General features: G+C 52.7%; 1 protein-coding gene, 1 long non-coding RNA gene and 1 other non-coding gene across 3 annotated transcripts; 1 reads left to right on the forward strand and 2 right to left on the reverse strand.

Moving 5' to 3' along the window:
- Positions 1–1,325: 1,325 nt before the first annotated feature.
- LOC123822999 lies at positions 1,326–2,265 on the reverse strand. The gene is made up of 3 exons (XR_006786460.1): positions 2,166–2,265; positions 1,723–1,800; positions 1,326–1,464 (listed from the first exon to the last, which is right to left on the reverse strand). It is a non-coding gene; the product is annotated as an uncharacterized LOC123822999 (long non-coding RNA).
- Positions 1,458–8,016, forward strand: FOSB (FosB proto-oncogene, AP-1 transcription factor subunit). Its single transcript, XM_045845227.1, has 4 exons — positions 1,458–1,793; positions 3,688–4,008; positions 4,246–4,353; positions 5,375–8,016. The coding sequence occupies exons 1-4, from the start codon at positions 1,668–1,670 to the stop codon at positions 5,834–5,836; spliced, it is 1,017 nt and encodes a 338-aa protein (XP_045701183.1). The 5' UTR covers positions 1,458–1,667; the 3' UTR covers positions 5,837–8,016.
- A 2,339-nt stretch (positions 8,017–10,355) lies between these two features.
- On the reverse strand, positions 10,356–10,442 carry TRNASTOP-UCA. The gene has a single exon. It is a non-coding gene; the product is annotated as a tRNA-Sec (tRNA).
- Between the last annotated feature and the right edge of the window lie 3,046 nt (positions 10,443–13,488).

Consider the following 13,488-nt stretch of genomic DNA (forward strand, 5'->3'; position numbering starts at 1 on the left):
AGAAAATAAAAGATTTTCCTCCTTAAACCCTCAAAGTTGTTTTAAGGATTACAAATCTTGTCTTTAAAGTTTTAATATAGGAGCTAGCACTTGGTTAAATACATGGCATCAATGTTATTATTATTGTTATTATTATTATTATTATTATTATTATTATTATTCCCCCATTCTTACTATCTGTGGATTAATAAAGCGAGAAGTAGAGGTTACCAAAACAATCAGCAGGGACGTTTCACCGTACGTTTCATTACCTGTCCTTTCCACACCTTCATACCTCCCTAACTCTGGACCTGGGAGGCCTGTAGGGTCCAACACATACATTCGTTGTCCAAGCTGGGAAAACTGAAGCTGAAGCTGAAAGACGGAAAACATTTCCCAAGCTCACACAGCTAGTTCTGGCAGAAGCTGCGCGGAGCGTCGGGACTCCACCCCACCTCCACTTTCACCTGGATAACCCCAGCCCCTCCCACCCAGCTGCGGACTCAGTTTCCCCGCCTACATTACTACTGCACCCTAGCTAGGATCTCCTTTTGGAGACCTGACTTTCCTCTCAAGTGGGGGCGCTGTACCAGTAAGAAAGTTGGGAGGGGCTGCAGAGGGCAGGGGGACCCTTTAGCTAGGGTCTGCCCGGTCGGGGTCCTTCCCGGGCTAGTCTAAAAGCCTATTAATATCAGTCCCCCGGGCGACACTGCACTGCGCAGGCGCGGGCGGGTTCCGCACGCGCGGAGGGCGAGCGCGCCAGCGAGCGAGGGATTCCCTCTGACGTAATTGCTAGGTTACCAAACAAACACTCAGCCTCGCCGGCCGAACTCCTTATATGGCTAATTGCGTCACAGCAGCTCCGGGGAAGGCGGGGCCGGAATCCCCTCCTGCTGAGTGCTCGGGAACGCAGCCCCCGAGACCCCCAGGGTCTCAAAGGTGATGCAGGTGACTAGATCGAGGCTAGGACAGACCTCTTGCCGGGCGGCGCGATCTTTAGTTCAGCCAGGCCGGAGATCTAGCGAAGTTTCTGAGCCCGGGACCGGTGACGAAAGCAGAGGGGGGGCGGGTCCAGACATATAAATACAGGCTGGCGGCTTTGGGGTTCATTCATAAGACTGAGAGCTACGGCCACCGCAGGGACACGCGGAGCTGGGACTTGGGGACTTTATTGTTGTGGTTTTGGGGGCTGTGGAATTCAGTTTATTATATTTTTTTTGCCGAAGAGAAAGTTTTTGGAAGGATTCTTCTAGATAATTCTACATTTTATTTTGGAGGACCCACTTACTTCTTTCGTCCTCTTTATTACTCCCCGACCCCCGTGGGACTCGCCGGACGCGTGGAGGAGACCGCATCCGAAGCAGATTCTATACAGCAGGACAGCGCTTTCCGCCTCTGGGGGAGCGATCTCCCCCGACCCCCGCCACGCTCCTGGGTCCTCCGGAGCCTGGACTTCCAGGAGGCATAGCGGCATCTTGTGGGGGCCTGGACGCCGCAGAGGAATTGCACAGAAACTTTGCCATAGTTGGAGCGGGACGCTGCCCTCCACCCCGAATTTCCCCGGACAGCGCACTTTAGGGACGCGCTCGGCTCATCCCGGACTCGCATCTTTCTTCTCCCACCCAGCCATAGCCTTGGCTTCCCGGCGACCTCAGCGTGGTCACAGGGCCCCCCCTGTGCCCAGGGAAATGTTTCAGGCTTTCCCCGGAGACTACGACTCCGGCTCCCGGTGCAGCTCCTCACCCTCTGCCGAGTCTCAGTATCTGTCTTCGGTGGACTCCTTCGGCAGTCCACCCACAGCCGCCGCCTCCCAGGTAAGTTCTAATGGGTTTTGGGGTTTAATTTTTTAAGTCAAGGGTGGAACAAGCAATCTCTCCACCCCAAATAAAGACGCATCAGAACCCAGGATTTGCGAGGGCATAGGTTCACAGTGCACTTTGCAAACTGCAGAGTCGGGGACTTGTTGGCAAATGGTCGTGTGACTGAAGCGCAGGAAGGGAACGCGGAGAGGTAAACTTTGGCGGTGAGGAGATTGTGCCGTTTAGAGTGCGTGTTTGCGGTAGCAGGGCAGAGAACTTTTAGCTGGTTCCGGGACTGTCCCCGACTCAGGTCCCCAACCTGAAGCTAGCGCATTTAGGCAGGTGGGGGAAACCCCGGGGAAGCTTCCAGTAGCCTCCTTCCTTTACCTCCTCCACTGGAGCGCCCACTCCGGCGCTGGGTAACTCTCCATCCAGCGGGAAGGTGGGCCCCGAAATCTCGGATCCTCTGCCTCCGCCTCCTGCGCGGAGACGTAACGGGGGACCCGTGCGTAACGGCTGACGTGCTGGAACCCTCCGTCTGACGCGGGGCACGCACGGCGCGCGGCGCCCCCTTCGTCCGCCCCGCCCCTGACGTACTGGGAGCGTTCTATTTTGGAACGCCGGGGCTACGTTGCTAGGGAGGGCGCAGTCCGGCTTTCCGATTGGCCGCCGCGCCGCGGGCTTTAGCCAATCAACTTTCCCTTCCTATTTGCAGGATGCAGTTCTCTCCCCCCCCGCCCCCCATCTCGGGAATCCGTAGGTCCTCGGCGCTAGGGTCTTTTTTATGGGCCTCTAGAGGCAGATCGAAAGGGTTCCTCTCACTACAGGAGCGACACAATGAGTCCGCGAAAACTAGTCGGGAATCCGGTCCCTCCGTTCTCAGAGTCAGGGAATGTCCGTTTGTGGGTCGGGGTTTCTTCGGGAGACATGGTGACCGTCACCCTCTTCTCCAGGCACACACTCCCACTCCCTCTGCGCCAGATGCCGGTCCCTCCAAAGTGTCCAAAGACAGGATAGAACCGCTAACTCTAGGAAAAGCAGCCAGGTGGTCTCCAGGAGCTCCGCCCTTTCTGGGTTTCTAGAACGCTGATTGGCCAGCGGGCCAGCCCATCCCTCACCACGCCCCCTGGGAGAGTAGTTCAGCGCTGCGAGCAGTTCCAGGATTCCTTCTGGGGATGGGGGAGATGAGCGATACTTGGGCTTGGGGGCTCAGGCTCTACACCATTCTCCCTCCACGTCGGTCTGAGGGGTCCCGAGTCGTCACTTTCTCTTACCTGTCCATCCACCGTAACCTGTCACTGTCAGCCTCACTCTGGGAAGAGCAAATTACTTGAAACGTTGTTCTAAACTCCTAGGCCCGTCTCCCAATACCCTTTTAACTGGGACCCCCGGCCCCTGCACGGGGGGGTCTCATAGACCCTCCAAGCGCTCACCCCCTCACGCAGAGGGATGTGTGCATGGGTATGAGTGTAGAGGAAGGCTTGGCCTAAGGCCTCTCCTTCTCCCTCCCCTTGCCTCTGGGGTGGGGGTGGGGTGTTGTGGCTGTGTGTGTGGCTGTGACTCCGTCCCGGGAGTTCTGTCACCCGGCTGTGTCCAGCCTCCTCCCCACCCCCCACACCTAAGAGTCACCAACTCGGGGTGTGATTCACCACCCGCTGGAACCGTGCAACCTTTCCCCGAGGAAGAAGGAGGAGGTAGAAGCCAGTTGAGCAGAGATCCTCTCATTAACCACTGCGTCACGGTGTAGTGGAAGGGTGGGTGTTGTGGCTTTTTGCCTGTGACACACACATCCACACCTGCTCACCCTGTGCTCACTCACAGGGTCGGTGTGTATATGTGTGCTGGGTGCGTGTGTGTCGGTGTCTCTGTTTGTGTGTATACGCCTGTGTGTGTATGTGTCACCCCGTAGGAGTGCGCCGGTCTTGGGGAAATGCCCGGTTCCTTCGTGCCCACGGTCACCGCGATCACAACCAGCCAGGACCTCCAGTGGCTCGTGCAACCCACCCTCATCTCTTCCATGGCCCAGTCCCAGGGGCAGCCACTGGCCTCCCAGCCCCCAGCAGTTGACCCCTATGACATGCCTGGAACCAGTTACTCGACGCCGGGCATAAGTGGCTACAGCAGTGGTGGAGCTAGTGGCAGTGGCGGACCTTCTACCAGCGGAACCACCAGTGGACCTGGGTCTGCTCGCCCAGCCCGAGCCCGGCCTAGGAGACCCCGAGAGGAGACGGTGAGTAAGAGGCATCAGAACTTCATCTGGGGGAGGAGACAAAAGAGGCAGGAACTTTCTCACTATTGGGGTGAGGGACCACTCAGGACTCAGTGCTGCACAAACCCTATAGTCCTTGCCACAGCTGGTGGGGACTAGAGGGTCCTTTTCTGGCTTCTGGAAGAAGAGGAGGTTTGGGGTGGATGGAGGAGGTGCACCGTGTTCCCAAACCTCATGGCCTCTGTCTGCCTTACTCAGCTTACCCCGGAGGAGGAGGAGAAGCGAAGGGTTCGCCGGGAAAGAAACAAACTGGCAGCAGCTAAATGTCGGAACCGTCGGAGGGAGCTGACAGACCGACTCCAGGCGGTGAGGATGGCCCCTGGGGTGGGGTGAGGGTGTGCTGGAGGGCACTCTCCCTCCATCCTTTGCAATCTGCCCCACCTGTGCCCGTATCCTGGGCTGAGAAACAGAGGTTCCACGTATGGAGCTAGGGACAGGTGTGGCTAGACGGGGCAGCCCTGTGCACACACACAGAACCTCGCATGTTCGTGTCAGCCCCTGGCCCCTCTGCCCAGGTGTGTGAACACCCCCCACCATACATGCATACCACCCTCCTGGCCTTCACTCCTCCCTGAGGAGACATAAGAGGGACCTTTAACAGCGGGGAGCTCCAGCCATTTCTCCCTTTTGGTCTTGGGCAAGCAATAACTCATTTTGCCTCAGTTTCTCCATCTCTTCCACCCCTCACTGAATCTCCCAGGTTTCTCCTGGCTTTAACATTCTAGAGGATCTGTGAAATGAACCTCTCTGATCCTGTGTCAGTTCCCCCCCCCCGCACCTGTCCCAGCCACCCATCATTCTCAGACTTGGGCTGGTGGCATCCACCAATGCCCCCTCCCCTTTAACGTCCTCCCTCAGTGGGAGGATTTTAGTTTTGACTTGCAGTGTGACTTGCTGCTCCCAGAGGAACTCAGGGAAATTCCGTCCTTTCCTGCGCCACCTTTTCTCTTCCCTGGGAGACAGAGGGGAGTGGGTAACAGAGGTGGCATTAAAAACACGAGACACTCATTTATTCATTCAACAAACCTCCGAGTGCCTCCTGCAACCAGAGACTTCCATCTTCTCCTGGCTGCTTTCCAACCATCTACTGGGCAAATGGGGAAACTGAGGCTCCTAAAGGGCAAGACCCTAGCCCCAAGTTCCATAGCACACCGGGACTCCACTTCAGAGAGACTGTCCCCTCAGTTCAGAGCTGCCTTCCAGCCCTGGGCCTTTGCAGCAAGTCTAAGGGTGATGATGGCTTTAGCCACGACCCACCTTCTCCAGTCGCTGACGGTCTTCTTGTCCTTCCTTCGTCTTCTCCATGACCTGGCTACCGGGGGCTCAGGAGACAGATCAGCTGGAGGAAGAAAAGGCGGAGCTGGAGTCGGAGATCGCCGAACTCCAAAAGGAGAAGGAGCGTCTGGAGTTTGTGCTGGTGGCCCACAAACCGGGCTGCAAGATCCCCTACGAAGAGGGGCCGGGGCCGGGCCCGCTGGCGGAGGTGAGAGATTTGCCGGGGTCAGCATCCACTAAGGAAGATGGTTTCAGCTGGCTGCTGCCGCCCCCGCCACCACCGCCCCTGCCCTTCCAGACCAGCCAAGACGCACCCCCCAACCTGACAGCTTCTCTCTTTACACACAGTGAAGTTCAAGTCCTCGGCGACCCCTTCCCCGTTGTTAACCCTTCGTACACTTCTTCGTTTGTCCTCACCTGCCCGGAGGTCTCCGCGTTCGCCAGCGCCCATCGCCCCAGCGGCAGCGACCAGCCTTCCGACCCCCTGAACTCGCCCTCCCTTCTTGCTCTGTGAACCCTGTAGACACAAAACTAACAAAATACACAAGGGAGAGAGATTTGGAAGAGGAGGAGGAGGACAGAGAGGGGATGAGACTAAGCGGGCGTGTGGCTTCCCCGCCTCCCCTGCTTGACTCTCTGCAGCCCATGCCGTCGGCCAGGAGGACCTCCTTGTGTTTTCGCTGCCTCTTGTCTGTGTGGCTGCGCGAGGACAGAGAGCTGGTGACTTTGGAGGCAGGGGTGGGAGGGAATGGACACCTTCGGCTACATGTTGGTCTTCTCACTTCAACCCAATGTCTGGGAATGAGCGGGTGGGCGGGGGGTGGTGCCCGCCGGTGGGCTGGGGGGAACAAGGGGCCGGCGGTGGGCCGTGGGGTGGGCTGGAGTCCTCTCCAGAGAGGCCCAACGAGGAAGTGCCGCAGAGCCACCCCCCTAGGTCTCCCACGCTGACGCTCCTGGGAGGTGACTAGGCTGGTTCTCCCTGCTCCGCCGACCTGAGCTTATTTATCCAACATTTTCATGTGATCAGACTCTCCTCTGCATTGAGCCCCCTTTGGAGGGAAGTTGATGTCCCCCTATGATATCCCTCACCCACCCAGACTTAGTCTGAAATGTGAACTTCCCTCGTTGACTGTCCAGCCGCTCCCTCCCAGCAAAACCAGCTCTGATTGAATTTCTCACCTCCTAAGCGTCTCCCACATTCGGCCCCAGCCCTCCTGTTTGATTACAGTATTATTCCAAGCCGCACCCCCTTCAGCCTCCCCTCCTGGCCTTCCTTGTTGGGCCTCTCTGATTCAGGCAGCAGGGGGCGCTGTGATGCCTGTCCTGCTGGAGTGTTTATACTGTGAAATGAATTGGCCGATTGTGGGGAGAAGGGGGGCAGAGCCCAGAGGGGCAGAACCCTTCCGGAGGGGTTGTGCATCCCCCCACCCCCCAAAGCCTAACCTTGATTCCTCTCTAACCGCCACCGCACCCCCCCATCTGCCTCCTTCCTACCCTCAACAGTGAGTTAGACTCAAGGGGGATGACAGATCGAGGCGGGGGTGGGGGTGACAGTTTTCCATCCGCGTGGCCTCTCTCCTCAGGACCCCTCGCCCCCAGACCCGGCCTTTTTTTGTTTAAGGCCTGTCACCCCACCCCTGCCTAGGACGCCAGTTTCTCCTTTCCCTTGGCATCCCCACATTCTTTCTAGAAAGGGAGATTGCCAGGGGACCCGACATTATTCGGGAAAAGATGTAAAGGCTGAGGCTTTGGCCCCCAACCCCCAATATTTTTGGCCTGGTGAACTCAAAGGGAGTTCCCGAGATCCCAGCTCCCTCTTCCCGTCGCCCCCAGTCCCAAATCTTGGTTTTGGCCCCACCCCCACCCCACCTTTCCTTACGCTTCACCTCATGAGAATTTTCTCCTGAGGCAAAATGGTATTTTTTCAAGTTGAGTGGGCCAGGCCGCCCTCGTGCTGCATGGAGAACATTCCAGTGCCCCGTCCTGCGCCTGCCGCCCTGAACCCGGATCCCTCCCGTAGCTATTTATCCCTTTCCTGATCTCCGAAAGTCACTTATATCTATTATGTATAAATAAATATATTATATATGGGTGTGTGTGTGTGTGCGCGCGCGTGCGTGTGTGAGCGCTTCTGCAGCCTTGGCCTCGGTCTCTTCGGCCCCCAAGCCATGCCCTTGAATTGGAAACACTGCTTCTGGAGACTTGGAGGCAGCCTGTCTCTGTCCAGCCGCCTCTATCCGCCTGTCTCTAGCTGTGTCTTCTCTGACTGTTCGGCGCATCCGGTTGTTTCCGGCCGTCTCTGGCTGTCTCCCGGAGTGTTCTCCGCCTCTGTCTTTCATCTGCCGGTGTTTCTCCGACCATTTCCAGCTGCCTCCTTTCTGACTTTTCCTGAATGTCCAGCTGCCTTCTGACTTTGGGTTCACTGGGGTCATGAGATTTTATTTTTGTGAGCCTGAGGAATCATAGACTTTTACAATCTGTATCTTTGAGAATTCTGGGTGCAAGTGTGAGACTGTGAGCCAGGCCTGCTGCTGCAGACCTCGAGTTATTGAACTCCCCCACCCCATTCTGTATTTGTGATTCTCTTTTTGTATTTTGCACCTGACCCCAGGGGGTTGGGACTGGCTGGCCCTGTGCCACTACCCTCCCCCCACGGTTCTGCACTGTCGCCAATAAAAAGCTCTTAAAAATGCATCCACCAAGCCTCAGCATCTATTTCCTCCTAATACCCATCACCTGCCTTCCTTTCAGCCCGAGAGAGTGAGGTTCACTGTGGGGACTATATACATACATATACGTGCTGGAACTCCTACTGGTGAATCAGCCTACAGCAGGATGGAGGGAGGGTAGACAGTCAGGAGGACTTTCCATATGCACGGGTTGTGCCACCTGCTGGAAAAAAAATAAAGAGACAGAATATTAGCTGTGAGGTGTGTGGTTCTGAAATGCTAAAGGGCCATGGTGGTTTCCTTGTGAGGGAGGAACTTATACTGGACCCTGTGTGCTCTGGGGATGGTCTGAGCCAAAATCTCACAGGTAGAGCAGCTGGAAGTACGCATCCTGATTTCCCAAAGAACTTGAGTTGGTCTTTGGAAGTTTATGAGCCATAAAAATATGGATGATGATAAATATGAAGATGAGTTTCCTCTTGCTTTTTGCATGACTGCTTTTGGGTTATGAACGTATCAGAGTCAACCCAAGATGGACTGAACCAGAAATATTGTCACTTTGTCAAAGGATACAGCTGAGACATTCCCATTACAAAATCCAAGCCCTCCCTTATTTGCATAGCAGCAAGCACTCTGGAAATGGAACTGATGGTCCAGAGGTCATTTGAATGCTTAGTGACTTAAATGACCAGGCAGGGGACATTGTCATGGAATCACTTAATTTACCAACTCATTTTTAAAAATTTGCTGAGCACCTGCTGTGTAACCTAGCCCTGTGCTGGGCAGTGCTGGGGACCCTGCAGGAACTGAGACAGGCACAGGCTATCCCTTCCTAGGCTTCACAGTCCAGTGGGGGACACTGTCAGGGACCATCCAAAGTGCACAGGATTGGGAGAGTCCATGGGCCTGGGGGAGTCCAGAGGGGGCATCTAACCTGGTCCGGGAGTCCAGAAAGGCTTCTCGGAGAAGAGGACAGCAAAGCTCAGTCCTAGAGGATAAATAGGGGATATAGAAGGCAATAGGAAAAGACTGAAGCTGAGAAACAGTGAATGCAAAGAGCTGGTGGTGGAGAGAAGGCTTGATATGTTGAGGAAGCTAGAGGTTCATGCTGGTTGGGACAAAACGTGCAGAGAAAGAGGTGAGCAGGGACCACATTCTGCAGACCTCGAGTCCAGACAAAGAATTTGGATCTTCCTTTGAGGGTATTGGGGAACCGTGGCAGGTTTTGAGCATCAGAAGGGCAGGGACAGGTCTGTGCTTTAGGGAGACTCCTTTAGCCTTCAGCTTGAGGGTAGCTGGGAGAAGAGGGTAAGACTGGGACTGGAGACCAGGGAGGATGCTAGGCTGGGGACAATGGGTTCCAACGGGGTCTTGTAACAGGGCCAGGGCTGTGGGAGGGAGAGACAAAGTGAAGAATCTGAAAGTCATTTAGGAAGCAGAACAGGCAGGACGTGGCGAGTAGCTGGCTTGGGAAAGACAGCACAGGGAAGTGGTCAATAGCACCGACCAGGTGTCTGCGAGCCTGGGACTGGAGGCATACCAAAAGCTGGGTGACCTTGGACAAGAAACATCATCTCCCTGAACCTTAGTTTCTTCAGCTGCAGAATGGACCTGGAGTGAGGAGTCAGTGAACTCAGAGAGTGACAGCACTTAGCAGAGTGAAGGTGCCATTATCGCCATCCCCATCGCCATCACTGGGGCCACCGCGACTCTGACCAGGAATATCTATTTCTCCTGCAGCTGGCTAATCCCCCCTCACCCTTCAGGTGTCTGCCCAAATGTTACCCTAACAGCCCACCTGCACTCAGTTCTCCTTATTTGATAATTCCACATGATTCTTACTTTTTCCTTCCCAGGAGTCACCACTTTCTAATTGTTAATCAAATGTATAATTAATGATTGTTTAATGTTTGTTTTCTCTGCTGGGCTGGGAATACCGTAAGGCCAGGGTCGCCAGGGTTATCGTCACCATTGTGTCCCAGCACCTCCCAGTGCAGACCCGGGCATAGAGCAAGGACCTGTTGCATGAGTGAATGAATTAATGAACAAATGAATACATATTTGACTGGTTAATAAAGTGCATGTGTGATTAAGTACGTGAGTAAGCACAAATGACTGTGCGGGTGAGTAAGCGAACGAGAGAAATCCAATATAATTCTCAAGCTAAATACCCTAGAACAGACAGGGTGGATGAGTATTGTTTTCATCTTTTGGAGTTGTCTTTGATATTCGCGGTAAAGATGTAACCACTGAAGGAGACCCGAGGGGCTCGTAGGACTGCAGCGACCTCTGCAGGCGCTGGCGTCAATCCGCACTTTAAAGTTCAGTTTTATGTGGAGAAAAAGTAGAAACGCTTTATGTAGTCGCCCGAAAGGTGGAATTGAACCACTCTGTCGCTAGACAGCTACAGGTTTGAAGCCTGCACCCCAGACCACTGAGGATCATCCGGGCAACAACCCTCGGTCTCCACTCAGTTATATAAAGGCCATAAATTTAAACTCTTTTAGAGTTATGGTAATTTAATTTGGTAGTTTATGGGATTGTTTCCTTCAAGATCTACAAATTCTTGCAGTTTATTATGACAGATAGTCTTTCAAAATATTATGTTTGCTCACATGGTACGAATCATCTTCACTAAGGAAACATCTCATTTGCATAGCGCTGCGCATTCTGGGAACTGATTCCAGAGAATCTGGATTATTCCTGTAGTTGTTAAAGGGCCAAAGCCTCTTTTTCCATTTGAGAAGTCAGTTTCTCAAGAGAAGAGATTCATAATTCAGCCTTGGGAAGCTCCTACCCTGGAAAATTCGAATTCGAGTGAATGGGTTCCTGTTTGAGCCTGACTTAGTGGAGCCCTGGAGGCTCCAGCAGGCGGTTATAGGGCGGGTGCGACACCTGCTGTTATTTTATGGAACTTCAACGATTTACGGGGCCCTGTGTTAACTCAAGTATTTACTGAGCGCCTACTGAGTCCCAGGCACTGTCCTAGGTACTGGGGATGACAGAAATTCTGTCCCCGTTCAGCTTAGCCGCTAGAAATAATTAATTTCTGTGCGTGCATTTATGGTCAGGGAACATGAAGCTTAGAAACGAACAGTACCGTACTTCCTGCAGCCCACCCACCTAGGGGAATCGAACCCATGCCATATAATTATTATTATGCAAAAAGTTATCCTTTTATTACCAAAGTCAGCGATCCTTTGACAACCGATATCTTTCCTCGACGTGAAACCTTCCCATGGCTCCCATCTCAGAGTAAAAGTCAAAGTTCTCATCACAACCTTACAAATAAATCCCTATAATCTAACCCCTTTCACTCCTCTGACCCCATTTACTAGTCTTTCCTCAACACTTGACTTCTGGCATAAATATCTTCTGCTACACACAGCAGGCATGCTCCCTTCTCAGGGCCATTGTGTTTGCTGATCCCCATGTCTGAATCTCCTTTCCTTCACATGTTCAAGTGACTCACAGCCTCCCTTCCCTCTGGCCTCTGCTCGAATATCACCACTTAGTGAGGCCTTCCCTGACCACCCATTTAAAATAGCAAGTCCTGTCACTCTGTCCCCTTACCTGCTGGCCTCTTCTCCATCACGCTGACATAGTCTATGTCTATTTGCTTCCTGTTTGTTCCCACTAGAATATTAGTTCCATGAAAATATGGACTTTGTTTTGGTTCATTTCAGAATCCCTAGTTCCTAAACAGTGCTTGAGCATGTAGCATACGCTTAGTAAATATATGTAGGATGAATAAGAAATTGTTATGACTATCCTTCTCTGAGCCTCAGTTTTCCCATCTGGAAGACAAGGCGAGTACACGTGATTTTACTGGAGGAATGGTAATGAGCAGGTAGATACAAAAGTATGGCACAGGGCCAGGCAATTAGGAGGCTGCTCAGTGAAGGCGGTTTCAATAGGCAACCTGTCTCCTGCCTCCGGGTGGGGGCGGGGTGGGGGTGCCAAAGATGGGCTTGGAGATTTCAGCCATTGCTGGACCCATAACTTCAACCAGTCCTGCTTCTTCCATCCTTTGATATGGACAAAAGAACACTTTGTCTAATCGAAAGTGTGACTAGAAGTATGTTAATTTTTTTTTAATTTGGAAATTTAAAACATTGCCTCTGCTTAGCAAATTCAGATTCGAGAAAAGCATCCCCCCAACTCCCCTTTCTTTTAATTAGATAGGAATGTCTAGGCAACCCCTGTATACAAATTCTGGTGCTGAAACTACTGCTCCTGTAACATCATCTGTCTCCTAAATTGTAACATGTTGCTAGAGGCAAGTGAGATAATTTTAGGTGATGCACAACAAACATTTACAATGTTAAAATTTTTATTATTACTGTTATCTTCTATTTCTGACTAGTGATACTGAGTTCCTTGGTGGTGAAGTAATATTTCCTTTAAAAAGATGCTTGTTTTGCCCTGGATGGCGTGGCTCAGTGAATTGAGCACTGGCTCTGCGAAGCAAAGGGTCTCTCTGGTTTGACTCCCAGTCAGGGCACATGCCTGGGTGGCAGGCTGAGTCCCCAGCAGGGGGGGTGCATGAGAGGCAACCACACACTGATGTTTCTCTCCCTCTCTTTCTCCTTCCCTTCCCCTCTGTTGAAAAATAAAGAAAATCTTTAAAAAATACTTTAAAAAGATATTTCATCTTTTAATAAACCAAGTTAAAACAATAGTAGGTAAATAGAACAGGTGACATCATAGTCATGAAGGCGGTGAGGAAAGGACTGGGGTTGGGCAAGCATGCTGAAAATAACAATAGCACTTTCTGTTTCATGGACATATATTATATGACAGGCCCTGTGACAAAGGCTTTACATGTAGATATGGTTATAGCGACCCTTTTTCATTTGAGGAAACCAAGTCTTCAAGAGGTGAAGTCACTAGCTCAGTCACACAGCCAAGAGGTAGTAAAGCTGGAATTCAAATTCAGGTCTGTAAATCTTTAGACTCTGGTGTCCTTTCTCTTCCTCCCTCAGGTTCCCGTGGAACCTGCAGCCCAGAGAGGCCATGAGGCTGGGTGTTTGGTCCCAGCACAGCGGGAATTGGAAGTGGGTGTGGCTGAGAGACGTTTGGGAGACGGAATAGACTTGGCTCCCTGACTAGGTATTGGAGGTGAGGGAATAGAGGCCCAGGGCCAAACCCAGTCTCAGGCCTGCTGACGATGCGGCCAAAGAGAGCATCCCTGAGTCGGGAATCAGGTAGGACAACCTAGGGGTTTGGATGTTTGTGGGGCAGTCGTTCAGAAGGCAGTTGGCGGGGTCTGGATCCCTGATGAGATGGCTGCGCAGCAGGCAGATGTGGGGATTGACTAGTGATGTCTGCCTTCTGCACAGATATTGAAAGTGGCTGCCAATGCTTGGTTAGCCCTGGGATGGGCAATTTCTCAGCATCCTCTCCTCAATCATTTCATAATCTAAACAGATGGGGGGGGCTTCTTTCACATAGATGGGGAAGGGTCCTCATTGCATATTGCTTAAGTACTTTAAAT

The sequence above is a fragment of the Phyllostomus hastatus genome, unplaced genomic scaffold (genome assembly GCF_019186645.2).
Source record: "Phyllostomus hastatus isolate PE091 unplaced genomic scaffold, TTU_PhHast_1.1 phas_contig_468, whole genome shotgun sequence".
Taxonomy (NCBI): domain Eukaryota; kingdom Metazoa; phylum Chordata; class Mammalia; order Chiroptera; family Phyllostomidae; genus Phyllostomus; species Phyllostomus hastatus.

What these genes read in the sequence shown, in the direction of transcription:
- FOSB (XM_045845227.1), top strand. Translation starts at nt 1,668, where the DNA reads ATGTTTCAGGCTTTCCCCGGAGACTACGACTCCGGCTCCCGGTGCAGC. An exon ending in CCACAGCCGCCGCCTCCCAG is followed by an intron (nt 1,794 to 3,687) that starts GTAAGTTCTAAT and finishes GTCACCCCGTAG; the next exon opens with GAGTGCGCCGGTCTTGGGGA. An exon ending in GGAGACCCCGAGAGGAGACG is followed by an intron (nt 4,009 to 4,245) that starts GTGAGTAAGAGG and finishes TGCCTTACTCAG; the next exon opens with CTTACCCCGGAGGAGGAGGA.